Source organism: Coregonus clupeaformis, unplaced genomic scaffold (assembly GCF_020615455.1).
Source record: "Coregonus clupeaformis isolate EN_2021a unplaced genomic scaffold, ASM2061545v1 scaf0066, whole genome shotgun sequence".
NCBI classification, from domain to species: Eukaryota; Metazoa; Chordata; class Actinopteri; order Salmoniformes; family Salmonidae; genus Coregonus; species Coregonus clupeaformis.
In genome coordinates, this window is record NW_025533521.1 from 642,827 (window position 1) to 670,812 (window position 27,986).

The 27,986-nt window shown below is 46.1% G+C and overlaps 1 protein-coding gene across 3 annotated transcripts; it reads left to right on the forward strand.

Moving 5' to 3' along the window:
• Positions 1-5,944: 5,944 nt before the first annotated feature.
• On the forward strand, positions 5,945-25,001 carry LOC123483292 (axin-2-like). 3 transcript variants are annotated; one of them, XM_045212961.1, is made up of 10 exons: positions 5,945-6,360; positions 7,912-8,842; positions 11,404-11,544; positions 14,725-14,827; positions 16,744-16,884; positions 17,710-18,125; positions 18,444-18,869; positions 19,110-19,205; positions 19,961-20,128; positions 23,138-25,001. In XM_045212961.1, exons 2-10 carry the CDS (start codon positions 8,019-8,021, stop codon positions 23,262-23,264), a joined length of 2,442 nt encoding a protein of 813 aa, XP_045068896.1. In that variant the 5' UTR covers positions 5,945-6,360; positions 7,912-8,018; the 3' UTR covers positions 23,265-25,001. The 3 variants fall into 3 exon arrangements, with proteins under 3 accessions (XP_045068896.1, XP_045068895.1, XP_045068897.1); XM_045212960.1 differs by lacking the exon at positions 5,945-6,360 and adding an exon at positions 6,370-6,930; XM_045212962.1 differs by lacking the exon at positions 5,945-6,360 and adding an exon at positions 7,219-7,651.
• The last annotated feature ends 2,985 nt before the right edge of the window (positions 25,002-27,986 follow it).

A 27,986-nucleotide genomic window follows, 5' to 3' on the forward strand; every position in this document is an offset into this window, starting at 1 on the left:
TGGAAGAACAGGCATTTCTCTGCCTTGACATACAAGTCATGCTCCAACAGTCTTCTCAACACTGGGGGCACCAGGGCTACATGCTCGGCTCGTGTAGAAGAGTACACTAGGATGTCGTCGATGTACACTACCACACCCTGCCCATGCATGTCCCGGAAAATCTCGTCAACAAAGGATTGGAAGACTGAAGGAGCATTCATTAGCCCGTATGGCATGACGAGATACTCGTAATGACCCGAGGTGGTGCTAAATGCTGTTTTCCATTCATCCCCCTCCCTAATGCGCACCAGATTGTACGCGCTCCTGAGATCCAACTTTGTGAAGAACTGCGCTCCGCGTAATGATTCCGTCATAGTCGCAATCAGTGGAAGAGGGTAACTGTACTTAACCGTGATCTGATTGAGACTACGGTAATCAATACACGGGCGCAAACCCCCGTCCTTCTTCTTCACAAAGAAGAAACTTGAGGAAACCGGGAAGTGGAGGACCGTATGTATCCCTGTGCCAAGGACTCGGCTATGTAAGTCTCCATAGCCGCTGTCTCCTCTTGAGACAAGGGATACACACGGCTCCGCGGGAAGAGCCGCTCCTGTTTGGAGATTTATCGCACAGTCCCCCTGTCTATGAGGTGGTAGCCGTGTTGCCCTCGTTTTGCTGAACACAAGTGCTAAGTCCTCATACTCGGGGAATGCGCATTGCGGGCACTTGGTTCGGACTCTCTACCGAGGTCGCCCCTAAGGAAACACCTAGACATCTCCCCTACACACTGGGCAGACCACTCCATAAGAGCCCTCTGTTGCCACGCAATAGTAGGATCATGGGCGCTTAACCAGGAAGCCCCCAGCACCACGGGGTACGCAGGAGAGTCAATCAGATAAAACTGAATGATCTCCTCATGACCCCCCTGCGTCGTCATCTTAAGTGGTGCTGTGACTTCTCTGATCAGCCCCGACCCCAACGGCCGGCTGTCTAAGGCGTGGACAGGAAAGGGGGCTTCTACCGGCCGAAGGGAATTCCTAACCTATAACAAAATGCCCGATCAATAAAATTCCCAGCTGCGCCTGAATCTACTAGCGCCTTATGCTGGGAATGAGGTGCCACCTGTGGAAATCTCACAGGAATACTCATGTGACCAACAGAGAGCTCTGGGTAAGTGGGGCGCCTACTCACCTGAAATGACTCCCCAGTGCGTGACCTGTTGTCCCCTCTCCCAGGAGACCCTCCCCAGCACCTGGCCGCGGTGTGTCCTCCACGGCCACAGTTGGTGCAGGGGGTGGCCTCCCTCGGGTTCTCTCTCCTCCTCTCTCTAGCGCCCAGCACCCCGAGCTCCATGGGAATCGGCTCGGAGGTGCTGGAGGGTGGAATGGACGACCCCCACTCGGGACGTCCGCGGGTAGCCAGCAGGGTGTCGAGACGGATGGAGATGTCCACCAACTGGTCGAAGGATAGGTTGGTGTCCCTGCAGTCCAGCTCACAACGAACGTCCTCTCGTAGGCTACACCGGTAATGGTCGATGAGGGCCCTCTCATTCCACCCCGCATCCGCCGCTAGCGTCCGGAACTCCAGTGCGAACTCCTGTGCGCTCCTCTTCCCCTGTCGGAGGTGGAACAGACGCTCCCCGCCGCCTTCCCTTCAGGTGGGTGATCGAAGACAGCCCTGAAGCGGCGGGAGAACTCCGCGTAGGTGATGGTAGCGGCGTCTATTCCCCTCCATTCGGCGTTGGCCCACTCCAACGCCTTGCCGGATAGACAGGAGATGTGGGCGGAGACGCTCTCGTATCCCGAGGGCGCTGGGTGTATGGTAGCCAGGTAGAGTTCCACCTGCAGGAGGAACCCCTGACACCCGGCTGCAGAACCGTCATATGCCCTCGGGAGCGAGAGCCGAATGCCACTGGGTTCCGGTGCTGAGAGAGGAGGACTGGCCGTTGGTGATGGGATGGTGTAAGAAGGCGTGGGCACCTCTCCAGTAACCAACCGGCGCAGAGTGTTGGACACCTCGTCCATGGCGGCCCCAAGTTGCCGGATCATGGTGTCCTGATAGCTGATCCGTTCTTCCAGCGACTTGGGTGCCGCCACTGCTCCTGCTGACTCCATAGTAGGTGTGTTGTTCTGTCAGAAGAACCGATGTGGATGTGGTGGAGGAGTCAGGCGCAGGACACAGAGGCTTCGTCCAAACAGACTTTACTAGTCCAAAGTGCAACAATACAATACACGACCTCGAAAACAAACAGAGGCGAAGGAATTACGCAAACATGCGTAAACATTAAACAAAACAAACAGAGCGCAAAACACGCAGCTCAGAACGACAGGCAGCCAACAACACACAATCTAACCAATACAAAACAGGGAACTTATAGGACACGTAATCAGCACACAAACAGACACAGGTGTACAAGACAGACCAAAGCAATCACACCAAGAAACATTCAACGGTGGCAGCTAGTACTCCGGGGACGGCGAACGCCGAAGCCTGCCCGAACCAGGAGGAGGAGCAGTCTCGGCCGAAACCGTGACAGAAACTAAATTGTAGACCTGTACCAGGCTGGGAAGACTGAATCTGCAATAGGTAAGCAGCTTGGTTTGAAGAAATCAACTGTGGGAGCAATTATTAGGAAATGGAAGACATACAAGACCACTGATAATCACCCTCGATCTGGGGCTCCACGCAAGATCTCACCCCGTGGGGTCAAAATTATCACAAGAACGGTGAGCAAAAATCCCAGAACAACACGGGGGGACCTAGTGAATGACTTGCAGAGAGCTGGGACCAAAGTAACAAAGCCTACCATCAGTAACACACTACGCCGCCAGGGACTCAAATCCTGCAGTGCCAGACGTGTCCCCCTGCTTAAGCCAGTACATGTCCAGGCCCGTCTGAAGTTTGCTAGAGTGCATTTGGATGATCCAGAAGAGGATTGGGAGAATGTCATATGGTCAGATGAAACCAAAATATAAATTTTTGGTAAAAACTCAACTCGTCGTGTTTGGAGGACAAATAATGCTGAGTTGCATCCAAAGAACACCATACCTACTGTGAAGCATGGGGGTGGAAACATCATGCTTTGGGGCTGTTTTTCTGCAAAGGGACCAGGACGACTGATCCGTGTAAAGGAAAGAATGAATGGGGCCATGTATCCTGAGATTTTGAGTGAAAACCTCCTTCCATCAGCAAGGGCATTGAAGATGAAACGTGGCTGGGTCTTTCAGCATGACAATGATCCCAAACACACCGCCGGGCAACGAAGGAGTGGCTTCGTAAGAAGCATTTCAAGGTCCTGGAGTGGCCTAGCCAGTCTCCAGATCTCAACCCCATAGAAAATCTTTGGAGGGGAGTTGAAAGTCCGTGTTGCCCAGCGACAGCCCCAAAACATCACTGCTCTACAGGAGATCTGTATGGAGGAATGGGCCAAAATACCAGCAACAGTGTGTGAAAACCTTGTGAAGACTTACAGAAAACGTTTGACCTGTGTCATTGCCAACAAAGGGTATATAACAAAGTATTGAGAAACTTTTGTTATTGACCAAATACTTATTTTCCACCATAATTTGCAAATAAATTAATTAAAAATCCTACAATGTGATTTTCTGGAGAAAAAAAATCTTATTTTGTCTGTCATAGTTGACGTGTACCTATGATGAGGCCTCTCTCATCTTTTTAAGTGGGAGAACTTGCACAATTGGTGGCTGACTAAATACTTTTTTCCCCCACTGTATAAAATATATTTTGATTTGTTTAACACTTTTTTGGTTACTACATGATTCCATATGCGTTATTTCATAGTTTTGATGTGTTCACTATTATTCTACAATGTAGAAAATAATGAAAATAAAGAAAGACCCTTGAATGAGTAGGTGTTCTAAAACTTTTGACCGGTAGTGTATATGCAGTAGGAACACAGTCAATCATCTTAAAATACTTTAAAATGTATTACATGCGCCCCTGAAAAAAATATGGCCAACTTAGGACATTTTTCCATATCAGCACAAAATTCAACAGCAATCTCTATTCAGAGAGGCATAGTTGTCCATTTGGTCTCTTAGAACTGATATGTAGGGTATATAATTTAATTTGACTGAAGTTAAGGATCTTATCCTACAAGTCAAGTATCCCACTTAAAGAACACTCCTCTTCAGAAAAACCCTCTCTATCTCAATCATCCTTTCATTACTGCCGTTGGAGAAGCCACTGGCCGATAACGATGCGACTAACATATTTCAAATACCACATTGACTTAAATTTAGACTCACAGATCACTGAGTTGGTGCTTTTAACTTCACAGTGTCTGCCAATGACCTAATTTTGCGTTCCATTGCCCAGACAATACTGTAGGCACTTCCCATTTAGAAGTGTTGGAAACCAGTGTGTGTTTTGGGCCTGGATTGTTTGTTTTACAGAGCTCTCCCGCATAAACAGTGGCAGTAGATGACCTCCTATAACATTCATCCAGACCAAGCAATGTGGCTATTGTCGTTGGGGTTGGAGGAAGTATGATAGTTATAACACTTTCTGGTCATTTCTGGACAATATTTCTCTATTTTTATTCATTTAGGCAACCCATTTAGAGGACCCATTTTGGCTCAGGAGCACCCCTAGAGGCAAAAGTTATGTACAGCTTCTTTAACACAGTGGCTGTACTGTCTTTGCAAGTGCACAGAGCTAAAGGTTTAGTATCAACAGTGGAAAATAGTATGGGGGCAGACTGTAGCCTGAAAGGTAAGCGCTTAAATTCAAAATGTCCACATATGTAATGAAATTCTGCTGCAGATGACAAATTGTTACGGAAATGCTTGGACATGATATTCTGACTCAACGTAGAAAAAGTTACCCTCATCTACAGTGCTTTAACCTCAAGCATCTGTGTGGGGAATGGAACTACATACATTTTAGAATGTTTATACATTCATGTGTATAGGAGTGACTGGACTAAGTTGAGATGTGATTGTGATAGGCGAAGTAGGGGTTATAGATATTTATATTGGGGCCTGACATGGCCAGCTGTCACAAGGTATGCAAATTAGGTATACTGTTCAGAACCTATAGAATGCATGGTTGTACAGACTAATGAGCATCACTGGAAGAGTTATATTTTAAAGTAATATTATGTTAGTTCTCCTCTCCTGTGTCATGATTCAAGTGTTGTGTGTCTGAATTGTCTTATATAATTATATTTGTTCCTTTAAAGTTGATTTTCAACATCAAAGGGACAATATAGTCTTTGAAGTACCATGGGATAGGATCACTGTCTAACCCTTCCTTTAAGATGTCTTCACAATGACATTAGTGAAAGTAGTCCGAATTAAAAGCCCAGGAAACATGTCTTGTCCATCTTCCATAGCCAATTTCAGCTAATGTCATAGTAGGCTATGGATTCTCCGTGTGTGGGAATTTACATATGTTGGTTCCTGAATAGGTAGGCTAATACAAAAAATATGTTGTATTATTTGTCAATATCATCCCAGTGTCTCAATGAAAAGATTGAAATATATTGCTAGATAACTACCTCATATGATTATTTGATATATTATTATTATTATTTTATATAATATGATATAGTAAATTCCTTCGGCATTTTCATGGCAAATATATATTTTTCCATTTGTTTATGAGAAATCCAAGTGAAATGTAGCCAACTTTGTCTACATAAACTGTTTACATTCATTTATATAAAGTTTTGTATTATTGTCTACCATGCAGAAATCAATAAGTTAAAATACCAAATATTTAGGAAAGGAGGTATGTCTCTTTAAAGTTTATGTAGCAACAGAAGGATTGCAGGGATAATGCTATTGGGGCGGTAGATCACTTACTTCTGACGTTCCAAAGCCTCAGGGAGTTGGCTCGAGATTGCCAGTCTTTGATAAGGTCCTTACAACCTAGTAAAAACTTTGTCGTTCCAGATAACCTCCTGACAGCTTTCTAAATACCGCCGACTATTGTTCAACAGTGTGTTTTGGGGTCTATATATTAGCTGAAGCTTGTGACGATGTAATTCAGTGCATTTTATTTGCTTCTATGTTTTTTGTTATCGGAAAGATGTTTAGATGTTTTTATGTATCTTCCGGGACCAGGCTGACGGTTCTTTACTTTGATGTCCACAGTTAAACCCTCAGCCCGTTCCTTTTGAAATAGCCTAGAGGAGATCTGCCGCTTGCTATGACTACGTGAAACAGTACCTGGGGAAGGGGAAACGAGATTTATTTTCAGGGTTACATTTTATATTCCTCTTCTTTCTGAGATAAACATCAGAGCGGAGTAGACTAACTAGCAATCTGGTAGCGTTATTGTAATACTTTTTGGGTTGTTACTTTGTGTCTGTGAACCGTTTCTGATCATACGGGAAAGGACTCTTGTGCATCGATGGTAAGTTGCAAGAATGCAGTTCTGCAACCTTAACCAAGGCCCCCTCTCTTGGTCGCTTTGATGTGTTGCTGCAATGCTTTGAAGTTGAGAAATGTAGGCTACACTTGTTGTTTGTGGTCGAGAACATACCGTAGAATGGATAAGTAAGGCAACTCTGAGATCGGGGATCAATGTGCTCGTGCGTTTATAGTTTTGGTGATTGTGAAGGCTGTAGAAGAGACTAGTATTGGTTGATGTAGTTTACCGTAGTCTGAAAGAAGGGGGAAAGTGGGATGTATTCGGCAAGGTCCCCCTCTCCCGCCTCCTCGAAATGTCGACACCCCCTCTGATCTACATAGAAGCAGTGCCTGCGTACTTTGGGGTCAGTTGTTGAATGGGACAGGGTACATTAGACTATTCCTAGTGCATCAAGGACACACATGTGGCTAAGTAAATCTAGTCCACTGTCGGATTACCATCACTTCCATCGGACTTTTTGTTGGATATATACCACTAAAGAGGACGGAGCATAAGCAAATGGGAATAGTTTTTTCTTCACTTTCTGCCGGCCTCGGATTTCGTTTTACAATGGTATGTGATGTAGCATAGCCCATGTTCTTTATATACACTTCGCGAGCTGTTTTCTTTTCGTAAAGCATGGTGTTAATTTATGAGTAGTTGGGACATATCGATTGTTTATGCAAGTCTGGTAAACAGACTAAGTGCTAGTAGACATGATCGCTACAATGTAACGTTGTTTTGATTGCGCAAAATAGTTTAGTGGCGCGTGGGCTTATGGTACATTTGGCACAATATGGACAGTTTTACTTGTGACATTATTGAAGATGACGTATAGCGCTTCTTCGAAAAACTAATAAGGATATATCTTGTCTAGTAGCCTAGTAATATTGTATTGTGCAGGGTAATCAAATCGCGTTGCTCAGACACGTTGCCTAGTGCTCGCTGGCATAGTTATGTGTTGTAGCCTACATGTGAGCTGACATTTAATAGGCTAACTGTGCAAATGATTAAAGGAATTATAGGCTACTGTTGGTCGTGATCATTGTACGGGGCTTTTATCCTCACCATTATAGGAAGCTTAGTCCATTGTGGCTCATGGGATGTGTTTTCGCTGTCTTGGATGGCTGGCTGTGTGATGTGCAACACTGGTTGTATGAGGACAAGTGGTACATGGGAACGCAATCCTTATGCATAATGCAGATAACAGTATCGGAAGTACATTTAGACTGAGAATTCATTTGAAATGAAAGCTGTCAGGTGATCGTTTTGATATGCGTAAAATATATTTTTGGTGAGTATTTGGTGAGGAATGTTGGCGATGTGAAACGATTGTTCTTGTCAATGGTCGTTTGATGTGACAAATCGATGCAGACTGTAAATATAGGTTGCTAACCCCCCATTCAGATTATAAATAGATAACTTGATGAGACGAAACCTTTCATTTTTCTTTCTCTGCGAACCGGCGGGGATCTGAAAGGGACTGTTTACTTCATGTCTGCCTTTGAAGTTAGCTGGATCTGGCTTTGATTAGATCAATACTTTCTGTTTCAGAGTGAAAATGAGCCGAGAAGCTCCCCCGCGGATTTAAGAGAGTGAGGAGGATTACAGTGGAGCTCATAGCAGGCACAACGGCACACACGGCAACCGGAGCTGGAGCCATGAGCAGAGCGCTTACGGACCATATCAGCAGTAGCTTCCGAGAAGATGCTCCCCGTCCCCCGGTGCCGGGGGAGGAGGGAGAGGCGTCATGCCACACTCCCAGCAAACATGCCAAAATGAGAGCTCAAAACAAGGCTAAAGCTGTCACCGTCGCGTCTCCCGGCTCCATGCCGAGGAGGAACGAGGATGGACTCGGGGAACCTGAGGGTAGCGCTTCGCCGGATTCACCCCTCGCCCGGTGGACCAAGTCGTTGCATTTTCTCCTGGGTGACCAAGACGGTGCTCACCTTTTCAGGACCTTTCTGGAGCGGGAGAAATGCGTGGACACTTTGGACTTTTGGTTCGCCTGCAACGGGTTTAGGCAAATGGACCTCAAGGATACCAAAACGCTACGAGTTGCCAAAGCTATTTTCAAGCGGTACATTGAAAACAACAGCATTGTTGCCAAGCAGTTGAAACCTGCCACTAAAACCTACATAAGGGATAGTATTAAGAAGCAACAGATAGACTCTGCGATGTTTGACCAAGCACAAACGGAAATTCAGTCAACCATGGAGGAGAATGCGTACCAAATGTTTTTAACTTCTGACATATACCTTGAATATGTGCACACTGGGTGCGAGAACACGGGTTATGCCAACCATAGCGGTCTCGGGAGCCTCAAGTTGATGTGCGGATTTCTGCCACCTCTCATTGAGGAAGAGGAGTGGAGTTGTGACTTGAAGGCGAAAACGTTAGCCTCTGTGGTTGGACTATCTGCTAATGCGCTACGGGCCACTGCTTCCATTCGGACTGCGGCGGAAGTGCTGGAGAATGGGTACAGGTAAGAGAATGCCTTAATTTAATTGATTATGTTTACTATCTATCGAGTAATTGAATTTTTAGTTTTTATTATGACTGTTTATCAATATGCTTATGTTGAATAGAGATCCTAAGGTTATTTAAGTGTATAGTATTAGTGAATTATTCGTTGTTGGGCATGTTGTCTGATGGATAATAGCATATAACTTACATATAATCCAGTTATTAACATGATGTAAAGAGCAGATATGCATTTGAACTAGTTATTTCCTAACTATGGCAATACGTTTTTCCCTCAAATTCCATTATGAGATAAAATATGCTTGATGGAGAGAAAAAATATGAAAGTGGGAAAATGACTGTTTGTCCCCTCTGCCCTGCTGTTAGTCAGGGGGGTGCAAACCATCAATGGATCTGGTATTTCCTTTAAAGTAAATGGTGTATTGCAGGCAGCCCTTCACTGTCTTGCTCATGTTTCCTGTGCTTTGAAATTGCTACTCCAGTAGAGGCATGAATTCAGACACCAAGCCTGCCTGGCTGGCTGTTGCAGCTAGAACATAAAACTAGTGATGCAATTGTGAAGTTATGCAATATTTCTTCATTTTTCACCCTATTATTAAGTAGTCCTATTATTACAGACTGCAGTGTAACACACACACACACACACACATACAAGTCAGGAACATTGTGAAAGTGTGGATTTTATGCAAGAGCATGCATCAAAGAGAGCCATTCCAAAGTTTTTCACCAAACTGTTCCCATAGTATGTCCATACAATAAAAACAACATCTGGACACAATGATCACAGAGTAGTTAGAGAGTGTCTTGTTCCTTTCGGTGTCCATAGGAAAAGAGTGATTTGAAAAAGGGGCAGTTTTCAAGGAAACACATTTTCCGGAGAAATGTTTGTTGAGAAGAGGAGAAACTGGGTAACGTGTATGATAGTTTCATGACAAGTTTTCAATTACTAGTATTTTATCTAATTCATATTCAACTTTCATGCTAAAATAGTGTGCCAGATAATTTACCAGAGTTTGGCAGTGGGTTATGGGTTGACTGTCAGGAATATTAGTTCCTATGGCATGATAACTACATGCCATAGCTAGCTAGCAGGCTGCCATAGCTAGCTAGCAGGCTGGGGGACAGTGTTGCTGTGGCAGACAGGATGTTCAGAAGGGGCCATGTTGAGTTGGGAACTGAAGGGGGACTCAGGATTTGTTGACATGAGGGCATCTCCTCAGCTTCCTGGTGTGATCGGCACATTCTTGTGTTTCACTAAAGAAAAGGGATAGCCCCCACCCCTCCCTCTCATCTCTTCCCCACCCCTCCCACTCCTCTCTTCTTTCCCCCTGTCCCTCACCAACTGTTTAGGTCAACACATTTCCATCTGAAACATGTGGAACTAATTTCACTACTGCACTCAGATTAAAATTTTTCCCTCTGAAACTTAGCCACTCTCATCCGAAATAACGTGAAAAAACATAGCCGCCGCAGTTCAGCGTCAAACCCCCGTTACCCATTTCGCTTGTGATGTTTTTCCCCCCCTCCTTTCTACCCACTGCTTTTATCTCGTCTTTTAGAGAAATCCCTCTGACAGAGCCTAAGCATGTTCTTTGGAGGGAGACAGGAAGGGGGGGAATCATGAAAGCAAGAAAGAAAGAAAGAGAGAGGGAGGGAGGAACCGAGAGCCCAGCTGCACTAAATACCTGACTCTTTGCGCGAACCTCCAAAGGTCAGGTTTGAGCTGGGGCCTACGGCTTTAGTCATCCTCCCGGCAGTAGGCATTCTCATAAAGAAAGAGGCCCTCCTTCCCCCTTCCCTCACTCCCTCTCTCCCTCTTTTGCTCTCTCTCCCTCCCCAAGCTCAAGTTCTCCCCTCCTTCCTCCCTGTCCACCCCCTTCACTAGTGGAACAGGAATGCAACACAGCAGGAGAGAGTAGAAAGAGAGAGGGAGAGAGAGAGACTTTAGAAGGATGGGAGGGGGGCTTGGTTGTAGGAGAAGAAGGAGGGGTATACAGAGGGGCCTGAATTTAAGGAGAGAAGAGAGAGAGGGAGGGGAGGAAAAAACCAGTAAGAAAAGAGTACACCGCTTCAGAGAGTGAAAAAGTACGGGAGTAGGGGCCTTGCCCAAACAAAAGGGTAGAGAGATAGCAGGAGAGCGAGGGGAAGTGGCTCTGTTGTCCATTCACATACAGCTGAGCTGCTCACTTCACTCACCCCCTCCCTTACCCCCCCACCTCCCTGCCTACACGATGGGGGAGGGGACATGAAAGGGAGAGAGAAAATAAAAAAACATTGTCAAATTCCTGAGGCTTGCGAAAGTAACTGTAATTACTCAAATCTGTAGGAACTCCAACTTGAAAAACTTCAAATCCAACTTTTACTCAAAGACTCTTACTAAAACATGTACACAAGTAAACACACAAACTCCATTTACATAGCTAATACAGGTTCACCAATAGAAGTCTATGCATGGCACTGACGTTTTTGTTTGGGTTTCAGTAATGAAATGGTGGAATATGTATTGTAGTGTAAAAGGGACTGTATCAAGGACTCAAGGACAGTTGCTGTTGTTTTTGGCAGGTCACACAGACGTGGAGACCCAGCCAGTCCCTACTTTGTCAACTCGGGCTATGTGTTCGCCCCTGCCACCAGTGCCAACGACAGCGAGATCTCCAGCGACGCCATGACGGACGACTCCATGTCCATGACCGACAGTAGTGTGTAAGTGTTCTCTCAGCGTTCTCTTCAGGGTTTTCTCTGGGTTTTTCACCTTTTGACCTGGGTTGGGGGTCAACTCCATGTCAACTCCATGTCCATTCTGAAAATCATTTCACAATCAAAGTTGACTCCAGGCCTGCCTTTCTGAAGCATGTCTGAACGTCTATATATTCTGAAGCTCAAAAATTACTTTGATCATTTAGCCATTCAGTTAACACCTTCCATGTATACATATATATGGAAACAATTGGCAAAGACACTCAAGGACTAAATATCAAGTTTATCTGGGAAGCTGGCACTTGTGTTGTTGTGAAAGGGAATGGGAAGTTTATGTTTTAATGATCCTTTCAGATTGAGTTCAGATAATTCTATTAATTTATTAAGTGCCTCTAGGCTTGGGGGGGGTCTGTGAAAGTCATTATGTCGAAAAATCTGTTGATGTCTATTCTGATGTGTTACAGGCAGAACTTCTTGATGTGTGGGGGGGGTTTTCCTCAAAGTAGAAATGTATCCATCCCACCCACAACAGCCTTGTGTGTTTTTTTTCCTTCATATTATCTAATCGCTTTTTCCCTTTGAAGGACTAGAAGGGAAAGAGAGAGAAGGGGGGTGGGGGTGCGAAGACAGGGGGGAGGGAGAGAGAGAGAGGGTGAGGGGAAATAGCCATTTGGACCTTAAGACAAACTCATTGAAAAATGTTGGCAGCAAATGAAAGTGAGCTTACTCACATGGTGGCGCGGTTTCCTGCTCTGCTACTGGCCCTCTCTCTCTCTCTCTCTCTCTCTCTGCTGCTGCTGCGATCATGTGTCAGCGCGGCTTTCACGGAGGTTACTCATTCCTGGACCCCAGGATAGGGTCAGGAGGGACTCCCACTGCCCAGATTAGGGCACCCCCAAAATCAACCCGCCCCCCACCCTCTCTCCCCAACCTTCCTCCCTCACCCCTCCAACTCCAACCACCCCCCTATACCACCCCCCTATTTCCCTCTACTCCCTCTCCTCCTGCACTCCGAGCCAATAGCAGGGGAACGGTGAGGGTTTGGAGTGCAAGGGAGTGAGAAAATAAAGTGCACAGAGGATAAAAGGCTTAACTGAATGGCTTTCAGCCTATTGTTAGCCGAGGGGAGCTTAGGGGGATAAGAGGGGTGGCTGTCTGCTTTGAAAATGACTTGCACAACTGAATAGGAGATCCCCATAAAGTAAGGGCCCGTGAAAGAGTGCACGGTCTGTTTTCTTCTTCTTTGCCCATGCATCGCCACCACAACCATCACAAAGGGCCTCGGCCATCGCATAGGCCTGGCTCGCTAGGGTTGATTAAAAACGCAACAGGAGAGAGTGAATGAGAGAGAGAGAGAGAAAGGGTGAGGGAAAGGGATATATTGAGTGGTGTTTTGGAAGGAGAAGGGCCTGAGTTGGGTTTTTGTTTGGTAAATTTTTTTGTCACAAATTTCTAGAGTTTTTTTCAAGTGTCTTGAAGGTTCATGGCTTGTAATCGAAGGATAAAAGTTAGGGAAGTATCAATTTTGATACTTGAAAGAAGTATGCCGCTCTTACATGGGCATTATTGGCAGTACTATGTAGGCTCCATCTGGTAATGCCAGTGGAAGTAGAACCCTGAGGCATACAAACCCAGAGTCATTTGACCAAATGATGTATTAAGTAGAAAAAAATTGATCCCACTGGAATTCAGTCACGTCTTTTTCCTGTGAACGTCTTCATGTTAATTATTAAAACATCTTATGGTACAAAGTGTAGCGCCTCACAATGGCCTGCCCTGCACAGAGTTCTTTGAGCCTTTGACAATCTCCTGTCCTCTCCCCCTGTCCCTCTGCTCTCTCTCTCTCTCCCTCTCTCTCTCTCTACCCCTCACCGATTGTAATAAAAACCACAGCTTCTTCCTCCTCATTGGGGGGAACAATTTGATTAGTGTGTCCTTTTATAGTTGGTTAAAAGGCACACTGCAAATTTGAATCTCATTTCCAGATAAAGAACAAGAGGATGAGGACTTGGGTGGGGGGGTGGATGAGGGGGGGTGGGGCATATTTTTTCTCTCTTTTTGCTTATATCTTATTTATGGATTTACATGGACGCTAGGGAATGCTGCTGCGCTAACTTCAAACATTACCTTATCTTACAAACCAGCCTTTTGATGTTGCTAAGATCAGAGGCTTGCTGGCGAAACGCTTGCCAAATGAAGATGGCAGCGGGTGCATATGTGCATGAGTGTGAGGTTTCAAAGAGGCAGTGGAAAAACTAGCGTTTGGGCTAGGTCAGACACTTCTGAGCAACCAAAAAGACCAAGATAATTGGCCAGGCTTAAATGGCAGCGGACTGGAAAAGCACACTTTGGAGGGCAAGAAAGAGAAAAAGACACCTCCCCTTTCTTCCCCCCGCTACTGCCTAAAGGATGAAATGTCCAGAGTTTTTTCAGCTACATTATGGCTGTTTTTCTTTATGTCAAACCTTTCTTTATGTCTAACACCGCTTTAAGCAAGATCGCTAGCCCCTCGAGTAGCAGCATTCTAGGCTTCTTCTCTTAGCCAGCTTTAGCAAGGTAGTCGTTGTTACTGAGGCTAGAATTTAAAGTACCTTACTTAGCTGACATTTTGAAAAATCAGGCCCTTCCAATGTTGACAAGGACTGATGGGAACTTATCTGTGGGACACTTTTGAACCCCAGCGTCAGGATGTTTAGCATATCTCCCCCCATTGTCCCGGTGTGTGTTTGTTATGTGTGTTATTGTTGCATTGGCTTCAAGGCCCTTCAAGGGCTCCTCTGGTCTTTGATTTGGGCTGTGATGCGCCCACCCTGGGGGCAATGGGGGTGGTGGGGGTCAGGGTGGTGCTGGGTTAGTCACGTCAGTGATGATCGGGGTTCTGTCGACATCACTAGCCTAATGTGTCTTTCACGTGGCTAATGCATTTTGGGTATTACTTGGGCCTGTGGGGTCACTAGTGGGAATGTTTGAACACATCCTTCCCATCAATAACATCATTCTAGATAATTTGGTTTTAAGCAAAGACAAAGGGAGGCGAGAAAATGTAAATGTTTCTATGGAGATACTGTAGATATGTAGCGGTTAGCATGATAGTTTGCTAACTAGCCCCTGGTTCTTCAGGGAACATTTTGAGTGACCTGTGAATATGTTATTGACCCTGTGTCCTACCTGTGTCCCTTCTGACAGAGATGGGATCCCTCCATACAAGCTGGGCACCAAGAAGCAGCTCCAGCGGGAGATGCACCGCAGCGTCAAGATCAACGGCCTGGTCTCGCTACCCCACTTTCCTGTGAGTCCCGCTTCCTGTTTTGATGTCTGATGTCTTTATATACAGTGTCTTTAAACTCCACAAACTTTTCTCAATCGCCCTTTACAACCGGTTCCCTTTCCCCCCCATTGGGAACAGTGTTTTCTTCTTCTTCTTTTTATTTTGCAGAGTGCATGTTATTGATGTTGTGGTAGAATACTATATTCTTTCCCCCCGCATATTTTCCTGTAAAAGTCAGGGGAAATGAAAAATGAAATTTGCATATCACTTATTTTCTCTCCTGCTCAACCATATACACCCCCTCCCTTCCTCCCATCCAACGGATGTCATTTATAGCTGTCAAATATAGACCCCTGTTGCTTTCCTTCCTTGTGTTTACCTCCATAACTTAGTCAAGAATGTTATAAATGCATCATGTTAAAAAACAAAATGGATAATGATGGTGGTGGTGGTGATAATGAGGATGATTATCATTCGAGGTCAGGGGTCACAGAACCAAGCCTTGTGATGCTCCCTAAATCAGCCATCTTACTACTCAGCCCTGTGCTTTGATCATGGCGATGAATGAATGGGACCCAGGTTGCCTGGCCTCTTTATTGACAACCTCCAACAGAGCCCCCCCACACACACTCCCCTTTTGTCACAGTAGCCCCCTACCCCCACCCCAGCCCCCATATGACTCTCACCACCCCCACCCCCACTGCCTGTAGTGTCATGTGCAAGCAGGGGTCTCTAAATGCATGGTACTTCATGGCACAACTCTAGGGCTTGGAGTGGTTAGATTGACACTCAGTGCTGGGGCACCCGTGTCAGAAAACAACCAATGCAAATTGTTTTGTCCTCTTCCCTTCACGATGTGTTTGTGTACTGTCTTGATGCATAGGGAAGTCTTTGTGTGTGTGTGTGTGTGGGTGTGTTGTGTAGGGAGGGATGTAGCCAAGTAGAAGGGGCCCTTGTTGTCTGTTTCTCTCTCCTCGCTCCCTCCCTTCCCCACTTGCTCTCCTTTTAATGTCTCCCTCCTGATTTGGAGATGGCTCGGGCTCCCAAGATGCACCAGCCCCAGGCAGCGGGGGCTCTGCGCGGCGCTGACGCGCCTTTGCCAGCAGCCCCTCGCTCTCCTTTCTTCTCTCTTCCCTTCATCGTCTCTACAAAGAGATGAGAGGACCAACAAAAAAAGAGAGGAAAATCAAGAAAGCCAGAGCGCCAAATAATAATACAGAAGAGAGAAAAGAAGATGAGAGAAGCCGGCACATATAGTTAGAGAAAAATAGGATAATGCGACTACAGTACCTCAGAGGTGCCCTGCGTGCAGTCAGGAAATAAATTACCACTTCCCCTTAGATCTCCCCGGTATTTGACTCCTCTATCCTCCTCTCCTTCGCTCCCTCCCTCCCTCCTACCACTCCACAAGCGCCACACATCTCTCAATCCTCTTCCTCCTTTTTTCTTCTTCCTCTTCTTGTTTTAATATTGTCCCCCTCTTTTTTTTTTCTCTGCCTCCTCCTCTGACTGTCGATATCTGTCTTTTATTCGGGGAGATTTAAAGCCGCGTGTCCCTCCCACCCCAAGCAGTGGAGTGTTTGATGTTTGACAAGGGCCCCTTTGAAGTGTGCTAACTTCAGAGGCGGCCTCCGCTGATGGCTTGGTCGGAGTACAGAGGGAGCAGGCGGGGGGCCCTTCTCCTCGGAGCCAGACCAACTGCTACCCCCCCCCCCCATCCCGCTACCCCGCTGACGGGCAGGCGGTGCCAAGGACAGCGGGACTGGGGAGGGGGTATCGGGCTAGGGGTTAGCCCAGGGGCAAGGGCATCAAAGGAGGCCTATAGAGTTAGAGTAGAGGGCACTGGAGGAATTGGGGGGCAAACTAGGGACAACTAACTCAAACACTCACTCAAACACACACTCAAAAGTGTCCTTCCTCCCATCTCGCTGCTACAGAGGACACACAGGCTGCCAAAAGAGATGACGCCGGTGGAGCCCTCGGCCTTCGCCGCCAAGCTGATCTCCAGACTGGAGAAACTGAAAAGGGAGCAGGACACCATGAGCTCCCTGGAGGAGAGGCTACAGCAGATCCAGGAGGTAAGAAAACCCCCCTTTCCAAACTACATTGGTACATCCCACCTCACTCCCCAACCCACCTGCATTGAGCTATGAGCTTTGGAACGTTCCATTGTGACCTAGTTTAGGTGACTCTCCGGTCCTGAACCCTGTCTTTGCTACCTAGAAAGGCAATGTAGCTAGGAGGAGCCATGTGAGAAGTTAGCTTTGTAGCTAGCTAGCTGACTCTTCTTCCTTGATTCAAAGAGACTTTGCGTGCGGTCTTGCTTTAGAAAGAATAAGACCCAGGGAATTTAACTAACTAAGGGTCTGCGGTGGAGTTTAGCGACTTCTTCTCTTAGTCTTCATTCCTCTTCTTCTGAGGAAGTTTCAAACGTATGTTTCTTGACACACTTGAAGTTTCTTCAAATGGTTAGCGCTTAGCGCTCAACTCTCCAGCGGCGTATTGCTGAGTGTGTGTAGTGCCAGTCTCTTTGTGAGTCTGGGCTTGCTGTGCATTATAGATGAAGAACGAAGAAGCTAGCACACCCAAAGCCTGTTAGTAAGTAGAACCAGGGTGAAAGAAACTGAACGAGAAAGTCAAATCAAGTTACGCCATAGAAATCGTCTCAGCTACTTCACAAGCCAATACAGTACATGGTGTTTGTTGCAGTGTGAAGTTTGCTGCGAATGGTCCAAATATTGTCGACTGACTGAAGTAGCGTTTTCCGCAAATGTCATTTGGTTGGGTTTAGCAAGCTAGCAATGCTTATATTTGTAGTGTTATGGAATTGAGTTGGTTAAATTATCCCTATACTTCTATATTGCGTCCATGTTCTAAAGCACTATGTCTTTGTGTGTGCGTAGGAGGAGGAGAGGGACGAGAGTGACCTCTCCACCACCGTCCCGCTCCACCACCCCCTGCTTCCCCCCTCGTCCGGCGCCGAGGAGGACGCCCAGGCCATCCTAGACGAGCACCTATCCCGGGTGCTCAAGACGCCCGGATGCCAGTCGCCCGGCGTGGTCCGGCACTCGCCCCGCTCGTGCTCTCCCGACCGGCCCTCTGCCACCGTGGTCCCCTTCCTGGGGCCCTCGTATCCGGGGGCCTCCAAGGGCCTGTTGGCTGGGATCAGGCAGTCGACCAAGCACATCCACCACCACTACATCCACCACCACACCGCCACCGGCCCCAAGAGCAAGGAGCAGATCGAGGCAGAGGCGGCGCAGCACATCCAGTGTCTCTGTCCACCAGGGGGCGCCGACTACTCCGACTTCACCCCCGGGTCAGTTCACATACAATATTACCTGTACTGGGGTCCGTTTCACATCAAGTACACTACATTTACTTTAGAGTTGTGCTTCACATACAACTACATTTACCTTAGGGCTGTACTTGGGTCAGTGATTTAAACTGTGCACTTAGGTCACTGGCAATGACACCTTATCTTATGGATATGTCTCAGCATATGCTGAGTTTAATTTAGATTGATGTGACAAGCTGTATTGTTCCTATCGCTTGGCTCTAGTGATTGTTGTAGGAAAATGTAGTCTCTCCTCATGGAATAGTCCCATGTAACCCTCTCCTCTCTGTCACCCTCCAGCCGCTGCAGCAGTTTGTCCAAGCGGCCGGGGAAGCCGTGCGAAGGCATAAGCCTGAGCCAGGCCAATGGCAGCGAGGGGGTCACGTCCCCACCCCACCTGCCCCTGGACTCCACGGACCGCTCGCAGAACGTCTGGCAGTGGATCCTGGAGAGCGAGAGGCAGGGCAAGAACAAACCTCACAGCAGCACTCAGGGCCTGAAGAAGACCCACCTCCCGGACCCCTCCACGCCCAAGACCCTTCCTGGCCGAACGCACACTTGGGGAGGCGTGGGCGGCATGGGGGGTCACCTCCGTGGAGGTCACCATCCGGCCCACCCCTTCATCCAGGACCCGGCCATGCCTCCCCTGCCCCCGCCCAACACCCTGGCCCAGTTAGAAGAAGCCTGCAGGAGGCTAGAGGAGGTCTCCAAGCCCCCCAAACAGAGGTAGGCACACATACACACACTCAAACACTCATATAGCCCCTCTTTGTCCTAGCTTGAGATGTATAGTCATTTACATTGAGCCAAATTAATCTATCCAAATTAATTGAGAGATTTTCTGAAATGGTTGACTTCAGTCGACTATTAAAGCCTACACCTGTTTTCCTCCATCTATGTCATGAATACCGATTCCATCAATCTCATTCCATTGTTTCTTTGTCTCTGTCTTTCTATGACTGACAGGCATTCAACGTCTAGCCTTCAAAGAGACAGGAGTCATCCTGTGCCTTTCCCCAGTGGAAACCCACCTCTGTCCAGCCCCGCACTTCAAACAGAGGAGTACGTTCATCTTTCTCTCTCTCCCCCTTTGTACTAGCTGCCTTTCTTTCTCTCTCTTGCACTTGTTCTCTCTCTGATTTCCCCCACGATAGGGGTAGTGTGAGTCAGCATGTCCATCCCTTTGAACTCTTCTTTTCTCTCTCGCTTTTAATCATTTAAGATTAAACATGATGGGTGTAGTCTGACACAGTCGTCACGCGCACACACACACACACACACCAGTGGCTACACAGACGTACACATGGAAGATAAAGATCTCTGGTTGTTATTTTGGCCCTCTCTTCGCTACCTCAGCCCTGTGTGTGTGTGTTGGTGTGTTGGTGTGTTGGTGTGTGTACGTCTGTATCTGTGTGTTTGTGTAGGGCAGCTTGGTTGTGTTTGATGTTAGGGCCGTAGCCAACTGACTGCCAGGGTTTTTTGAGATTTAATTGGCTGACCTTCAGCGGGCCAGCTGTCTCGTCTGAAGTATAGGACCACGAAAAGGCCCCTGGAAGTGAACGAGGAAGTGTGTGTGTGTGTGGGATCAAATGCACACACACACACCTGTAATTGGGTCAGGTTCACCTTACCCTTAAGCTATTCCCCACTAAATTCAGCTTATTCAGTACTGTCTAACCTCCGAACCAAGAGTGTTCGTAGCTCTGGATAAGAATTTCTGCTAAATGACTCAAATATAATGTAAATGTTGAAGTCTTAGCTATGGGATCAGGTTATGCTTTCTTTATCTAATGTGTTGCTTGTCCCTCTGTTTCCAGGTGGAAAGAGCCAAAGAAGTCGATCAGCGGTGTGAGTGTATCTGGCTGTGACCTGGTGGTCACCTACTTCTTCTGTGGTGAGGAGATCCCCTATCGCAGCATGATGAAGACACACAGTCTCACCCTGGGACACTTCAAGGAGCAGCTTAGCAAAAAAGGCAATTACAGGTAAACACCGAGACAATACACACACCTTTAATATAAAACTACGGGTGAACACACACACATCTTTCATGCACAACACACCTTTAATGTACAACTATAGGTAAACACACCCCTTTCAAACACACATTTCATGCACAACACACACTCTCTTGCGATTTGAGCGTGAGTGTTTGTTTGTCTATGTGTTTGTGTATGAACTAAATGTGTGTGAAGTAGTGAGAAGGAAGAGTAGAACTCTGTCTGAGCGAGGGGGGGGATGGGTCGATCCACTGTACAGAGAGGAAAGCAGGGGATTTTTACTGGAACGATTTGGTTCACATCTGCTATTGATTTCCATAGTAAGGCAGTCTTAATAAGGACGGCTTTGAAGTCCAGGCCTTTTATTTTGTGTACAAAGACTCAACAAGCCACTGCGAGGCACCCAAATTCCTCCTCCTCCCAAGGATTACATCAGGCAGTATTACGGGCACCTTTTTCTTCTTAGATTCAGTTATATGTTGATTTAACATTTAAGAGGGTTGCATGAGTTGTCAAAATCACTGGTGTTTTGATTAGTAGTCGTTGAAAGTGGATATGACTTGATAAAGTTAGAAATTAGAGAGAGACTGAATCGTTTCACACAATTTCACATTCAACCAAAAGGAACCTACACCTAAAGGGGACTCTAGAGTAAAGTAGAGTATTTTATGACCGTCATATCTATAGGTTGTAGCACACCAAAGAGACAGTATTCCATGACATCAGTATCTCGATTCTAAACACCCATCCACATCTGCTTGTTAGTCCGCGCTAAACCCATCCAAACAAGTCATCACACCCCCACTATCCCGTAACTCTTCCGCGGGAAAGAAAGGTTGATTTGAAGCCGATGGCTCTAATGGCTCAGAATGTGTGGAGTTGGTTAATTTCAACATGGCAGGAGAACAGTACTCGGCCACGTTTCCAGATGATATCGGTGCCAGATGTTGCACAGAGAGAAACTTTGCCATATATAACATGATCCAATGGAAATACTCATTTTCTCTCCTTATTCTCTATCGTTACTTCTCTCGCTCTCTTTCTCTCCTCTTTCTCCCCATTCTCTCTCTTCCTCTCTTCTCTCGCTCTCTTTCTCTCCTCTTTCTCCCCCATTCTCTCTTTTCCTCTCTTCTCTCGCTCTCTCTTTCTCTCCTCTTTCTCCCCCATTCTCTCTCTTCCTCTCTTCTCTCGCTCTCTTTCTCTCCTCTTTCTCCCCATTCTCTCTTTTCCTCTCTTCTCTCGCTCTCTCTTTCTCTCCTCTTTCTCCCCCATTCTCTCTCTTCCTCTCTTCTCTCACTCTCTTTCTCTCCTCTTTCTCCGCCATTCTCTCTTTTCCTCTCCTCTCTCGCTCTCTCTCAGAAAAGAAGCGATGCCTTTGAACTATTTGTTAGTGAAGATGGAGCACTTTCATCTAAAGAATAAGGTTGTGATTAAATGGCAAGAGACACGAGCATCTGTTTAGATTTGATTTATGCCACGAAGATGCACTTGGCTAAGGCCTCTACCTTTATTAGTTTCAGTATCAGTGTTAGGATCAGTAGTGTCAGTGTTCAGGCTTCCAGAAAGGTTTGAGACCCTTCGTTTCGCTACAGCCTTCAACCATGTTGAAAATGCATCATCCTAAAAAACATAGTAACGCCCAACCATCCAAACCACACCCTAGCAGCTGGACGACCCTCCCTCACCATTACTCCGCCGTTTGCCAACCCTCTCCGCGTACGATTAAAAACATGATGAAGAAGTGGAGAAAAGAACATGCTTTTTACGCGTTACACGTGTTGCTTGTATGACTTGTAGGTCGGCGTCGCTTATAAAAACAAGGGAGGTGGGGGGAGCGTTTCGGAATTCCTGGGCCCAGGCATACATGGGTAAAATGAGGCATTTTCCATTACCAAGCTTATCATTAAATCTCCCCTGTTGGTCATCACTGCCTTTAAAGCTAGAGGAGAAGAAACCATTAAGAACTCTAGTCAGTAGACTTCATAGACTGAGCTGAATCAAGCCTGGGATTTTGGGGGGAGGGTGGGGTGAGGGGGAGGTGGAGGTGTTGGTGAGGTGACTCTTTGACCTCCAGGAGACTGTCTGGATTGGTGTACTCCTCCTCGCGGGGTATCTGCCTTCGGGCCCGGCCTGCGTCCAATCTATCACACCCACGGAGGGGGTCCGGGAGAGAGGCCTGCTCCTCTCTTTTCCTCTCTTCCTCTCTTTCGCTCTCCCTCTGTTCTCTGCTGGTGATCGGAAAGCTGCCTAAAGTTCTTTCTCTCTCTCTCTCTCCATAGTTGTCTCTAGCAGTGTGTTAGTAGGTGTGTGTGTGTGTGGGGCGTGCAGTGACAGGCAGACTCTCAGGCACCTGAAATGTCAGCCCTAGTGAAAGGAAGGCCCTTCATTTGACAGTGGGGCACAATTAAAAGGCCAGGCTAGACAAGGGGAGCTCAGTGCTAAGGGAGGGGGGGGGGGGCCTTAAGACAGAAGAGGAGGGGGGGGGCTTAAGACAGGTCCTAATTAGCCCTTCAACTTTAATGAAACCTTCCAGGACAGATAGGCATCTGTACAATGGCCAGCAGTCAAGTTCCTTTTGCTCCCTCTCTCTTTGGTCTCCGCTGCTGCTGCTAATTCCTTGAAACAATCACTGACAGAGCTATACCCAACCTGGCAACCCAAACTAGTTGGAGTGGTGGGGGTTGCCAGGTTGGGTTGAGTTCTGTTTGTGAGTGGCGTTGGTGGTGCTTAATGTAGTCAAGCTTTGTTCTTTGAAGTTAGAGGGATGGCGCTGAACTGTGTGACTAAGGCTGTTTGGTTACAGGTTTGAGTCATCGTGTGTGGGGAGTTGGTTGTGTAGGTGCCGAGAAACTATTTTCACGGTATATAAATACTATTTTTAGCACTCACTTGTCCATAGTGACGAGTTAAAGAGGAAGACACCATGCTAGTTTTGTTTTGTACTCTCGAAACACCTTTTCTGACCATGCCGCTCTCTCTCTCGTTTCTCTTCAGGTACTACTTCAAGAAGGCCAGCGACGAGTTTGAGTGCGGGGCCGTGTTCGAGGAGGTATGGGAGGACGGCGCCCTTCTGCCCATGTATGAGGGCAAGGTCCTGGGTAAGGTGGAGAGGATGGACTGATGCCACCCTTACCCACCCTACCTTACTCATCAACCAAATACCCAACCTCCCAAATACCCACAGACTGTCGCGAGGAACCGGAGTGATTGACTTGATTGGTGGAAAACGCTCCAGACTTTCTTTTCTACTATTAAGCTAAATAAGAGTTAATATATCCAGCACAAGAGGAGTGTGATTGAAGGAACACGAGCCAATGAAGTATGCCGAACCCAGAGGAGGCCCCGCCTCCCCTGACTTTCTTAACCAATCAGCCTTAGAAACACAAGTGAACGACACGACAGACTGAGAGAGAGAGAGACGGCGATTGGAGGCCTCTAGGCTCCTTGAATATAACCACTGAAGATGCAGATGACTGTTTGTCCATTACGAGAGGCTAACGTTGCGATTACGTAATGGTAACATTGTGAGAACGTTGAGCTAACGTTGCGTCGCTCCCTGATCACCTGCAATGGACTGGCTACAGCACCAGAAGCCCTGCGAATGCCGCCACCTGCTCTTATAACATTGTGCTAACGTTGTGCAAATGTTGTTACAAAATGAAACTTCTGTACGTGTGCATATACATACATGCAAATATGTGTATATATACATGTATTATATTATATTGATGCGTTTTTGTCATGAGTTGAAAGTTTGAGTATTTATTGAAAAATTGTCCTCTCCCTCCCTCCCTCACCTTCCACTTGTCTATCTCCATCCCCACCACCCAACCAACCCAACCCCGTCCCCCATGTCCAGTTGATGGACAAGCTGCTTCGAGTGTTGGGAGAATACTGTGGTGATCATTTTTATTTTATTTACCTTGTAACGTCACAAAGGTCATGACACTAGCCGAGTGCTCCCCCTAACTTCCCCCCTTTACCCATGTCCAACCTCACTGTACCAGGGGTCTGCTGAGACTGAACCTTCCACTGTCGTAAGTAAACCAACCAACAACCCAGTCTTAATATATGCTGCTGCTGATATGTGTTCTCTTCCGTTTCTAAGCCAGAGTAAGAGTAGGTAGTTTTCTCTCACTCCAGCACAGAGCTCTATCCTTTTTAGTTGTTGTGCCTTTGTTTGTGGACCAGGCATCACACAGGGAAAGACAAGAAAGAAAGATGAGAAAGAAAGAAACATGGATTAGATGAACAGAGAGGACCTGGAGAAAAGTTGTACCATCTAATAATGGAACGTGTTTACAGCGAGCACACCAAAATAACCTTGTCGCGCTTCTATCAAAATAACCACCTCTCCAGGAAGCGGTGGCTTAATATCGCTACGTTTCAAAATTGCTTCCGATCCATATTTATTAGCAAAGAAAAATTTTGCTCCAATAGCATTTGAATGTTGTGAAAAGAACATCTTAAACTACAGAGCTCCTGTATACATTTGTAATTATGCATTTTCTGAAGTACGGATAAAAGGACACAAAAACTATTGCTAGTGTTTTGTTGAGGACAGCACCTGTGCCTACATGGATGCCATACCATGTACTACCCTGATTCAGGGTGTTAATCATTATTCCCTTGGTTTTCAGAAGGGTTTTATGTTGAAAATATTTTTTATGCATTTAATAATAATATCCTGTAATCATGTTATTTGTTTTTACGCCGTGGCTTTTTTTGTTTTGTTCTATCTAAACTGTAAATTATACATTATATACAGAGTTTCATTTAAAGATTTACATGGACCTATAATTATTGTAATTATTAAGAGATGTAGCCTTTATTAAAGTTTTATATTTTTCAAATGAAAGCTTTTGTTGTCTGCGCATTTCTGTTGTTCAATTGCAAACGGGAACGGGAATGCTTGATTATGGGACAATGCATATGACATTAACAACAAAACTGTCCTCTTTGGAGAAACATTCAAGACACAAGATTACATTTCTGCCTTATTCTTCAGATCATAGTTCTATACGGGATTGGAATCCGTATGATGGAAAAAGTAAGGACAAGACAGCTGCAGAATGATGAAGCTGAAGTGGCTCAATACTGACGGAAGTGGGCATTGCGTACTCATGGCCCATGGGGTAGACAGATGTAGCACTGTGTCCCAAATTGCACCCAATTCCTTATTTAGTACACTACTTTTGACCAGAGTCGATCGATTCTGGGAATAGGGTGTGATTTGGGATGCAACTGTAGCCTGGCATTCAAATGTTTCAGTGAAATGTAGTAACTTCAGTTTGGACGCCAGCCTAAGACAGATGTCAGGGTAGAAATAAACTTTGTCTGAGTCCTAAATGGTATCCTATTCCCTATATAGTGCACTCCTTTGACCAGAGCCTATGGAGTTCTGGTCAAAAGTAGTGCACTACAGTGCATTCGGAAAATATTCCGACCCCTTGACTTCTTCCACATTTTGTTATGTTTCAGCCTTATTCTAAAATTGATTAAAATGTTTTCTACACACAATATCCCATAATGACAAAGCAAAAACTGGGTTTTTTGAAATTTTAGCAAATGTATAAAAAATAAATACATTATCAGACCTTTTACTCAGTACTTTGTTGAAGCACCTTTGGCAGTGGTTACAGCCTCAAATATTATTGGGTATGATGCTACAAGCTTGTCACACCTGTATTCGGGGAGATTCTCTGGTTCTGCTCTGCAGATCCTCTCAAGCTCTGTCAGGTTGGATGGGGAGCGTATTCAGGTCTCTCCAGAGATGTTTGATCGGGTTCAAGTCCGGGCTCTGGCTGGGCCACTCAAGGACATTCAGAGACTTGTCCCGAAGCCACTCCTGCATTGTATTGGCTGTGTGCTTAGGGTCGTTGTCCTGTTGGAAGGTGAACCTTCACCCAAGTCTGAGGTCCTGAGTGTTCTGGAGCAGGTTTTCATGAAGGATCTCTCTGTACTTTGCTCAATTCATCTTTCCCTCGATCCTGACTAGGCTCCCAGTCCCTGCAACTGAAAAACATCCCCACAGCATGATGCTGCCATCCCCATGCCTCACCGTAGGGATGGTGCCAGGTTTCCTCCAGACGTGACACTTGGCATTCCGGCCAAAGAGTTCAATCTTGGTTTCACCAGACTAGAGAATCTTGTTTCTCATGGTCGAAGCGGGCTGTCATGTGCCTTTTACTGAGGAGTGGCTTCCGTCTGGCCACTCTACCATAAAGGCCTGATTGGTGGAGTGCTGCAGAGATGGTTGTCCTTCTCCCATCTCCACAGAGAAACTCTGGACCTCTGTCAGAGTGACTATCGGGTTCTTGGTCACCTCCCTGACCAAGGCCCTTCTCCCCCGATTTCTCAGTTTGGCCGGGCGGCCAGCTCTAGGAAGAGTCTTGGTGGTTCCAAACTTCTTCCATTTAAGAATGATGGAGGCCACTGTGTTCTTCGGGACCTTCAATGCTGCAGAAATTGTTTGGTACCCTTCCACAGATCTGTGCCTCGACACAATCCTATCTCGGAGCTCTACGGACAATTCCTTCGACCTCAGGGCTTGGTTTTTGCTCTGACATGCACTGTCAACTGTGGGACCTTATATAGACAGGTGTGTGCATGTGCAATCAATTGATTTCCCCACAGACTCCAATCAAGTTGTAGAAACATCTCAACGATGATCAATGGAAACAGGATGCACCTGAGCTTAATTTCGAGTCTCATAGCAAAGAGTCTGAATACTTATGTAAATAAGGTATTTCTGCCAAAAATTTCTAAAAACCTGTTTTTGCTTTGTCATTATTAGGTATTGTGTGTAGATTGATGAGGGAAACATTTTTAAAAATCAATTTTAGAATAAGGCAGTAAAGTAACAAAATGTGGAAAAAGTCAAGGGGTCTGAATACTTTCCGAATGCACTGTATATAGAGAAAAGGGTGCCATTTTGGACAGATCCCGTGTTCAATCCTTAATTCCCCTCTAGTTACAAGGCAACCGTTGCCTGTTGTGAGGTCCCCATGGGCTCTTCTCCTTTATTTTCTAATTCTCTCCATTAGTGGAGAGGAATGGCAGATCGCCATGGCAGCTGACACCTCACAGGGAGAAACCCCAGGGGAACCCTACCCACTGGGCACAGACGTCAGTTCAACATCTAGTTTTGATTTACGTTTGGTTGAGTTGTCAACTAACGTGAATTCAGTGTGAAATCAACAAAATAATTGATTAAAAGTTGGGTGAAAAAAATAAGAAATGTCCTTATATTGATGACTTTTTGCAAATCCAATTAGTTTTCCACATTGATTTATCACATAGATCTTTTGGGTTGAAATTACGTGGAAAAAAACTTTGATTCAACCAGTTTTTGCCGAATGGGTAGCTATCCTTTTTGTACTGTGGTCTTTAGTCCCTCCTCGCAGACCTGGGTCGTGTTCAATAGGGCGCAACCTCTTGCAACAAAAAACTAAAATCTGTGCTCTCAATGGGCAAAATCAGGTCGTACTGCTTACTGAACAGGACCCAGGTACACTCTGCAGTCTCCGCTGTGGCCTAATGGGAGACATTAGTGATCAAAATGGGGTCATTGGGCTAATTGGTAGCCCAGAGAGCAGAACTGGGAGAACTGCTTTCCCTCCTGCAGTCAACACAAACATTTCATTTAGTACCCCAGATCCCAATGAGACGGCTCAGTCATATTTGCGTCAATTTTCTGGCTTTTATTTGCAGGAAATGATTAAATACCCTACAGAATTAATTCAGTCACCGCAGTCCTGCTACATTAGCGAATCAGAAAGAGGTTGTCCAAGCCAAGGCGCACTGCTCAATTGAGCTGAATTTGAAATCCCTTGAAATAGCC

What these genes read in the sequence shown, in the direction of transcription:
- LOC123483292 (XM_045212961.1), top strand. Translation starts at nt 8,019, where the DNA reads ATGAGCAGAGCGCTTACGGACCATATCAGCAGTAGCTTCCGAGAAGAT. An exon ending in GTGCTGGAGAATGGGTACAG is followed by an intron (nt 8,843 to 11,403) that starts GTAAGAGAATGC and finishes TGTTTTTGGCAG; the next exon opens with GTCACACAGACGTGGAGACC. An exon ending in GGCTACAGCAGATCCAGGAG is followed by an intron (nt 16,885 to 17,709) that starts GTAAGAAAACCC and finishes GTGTGTGCGTAG; the next exon opens with GAGGAGGAGAGGGACGAGAG.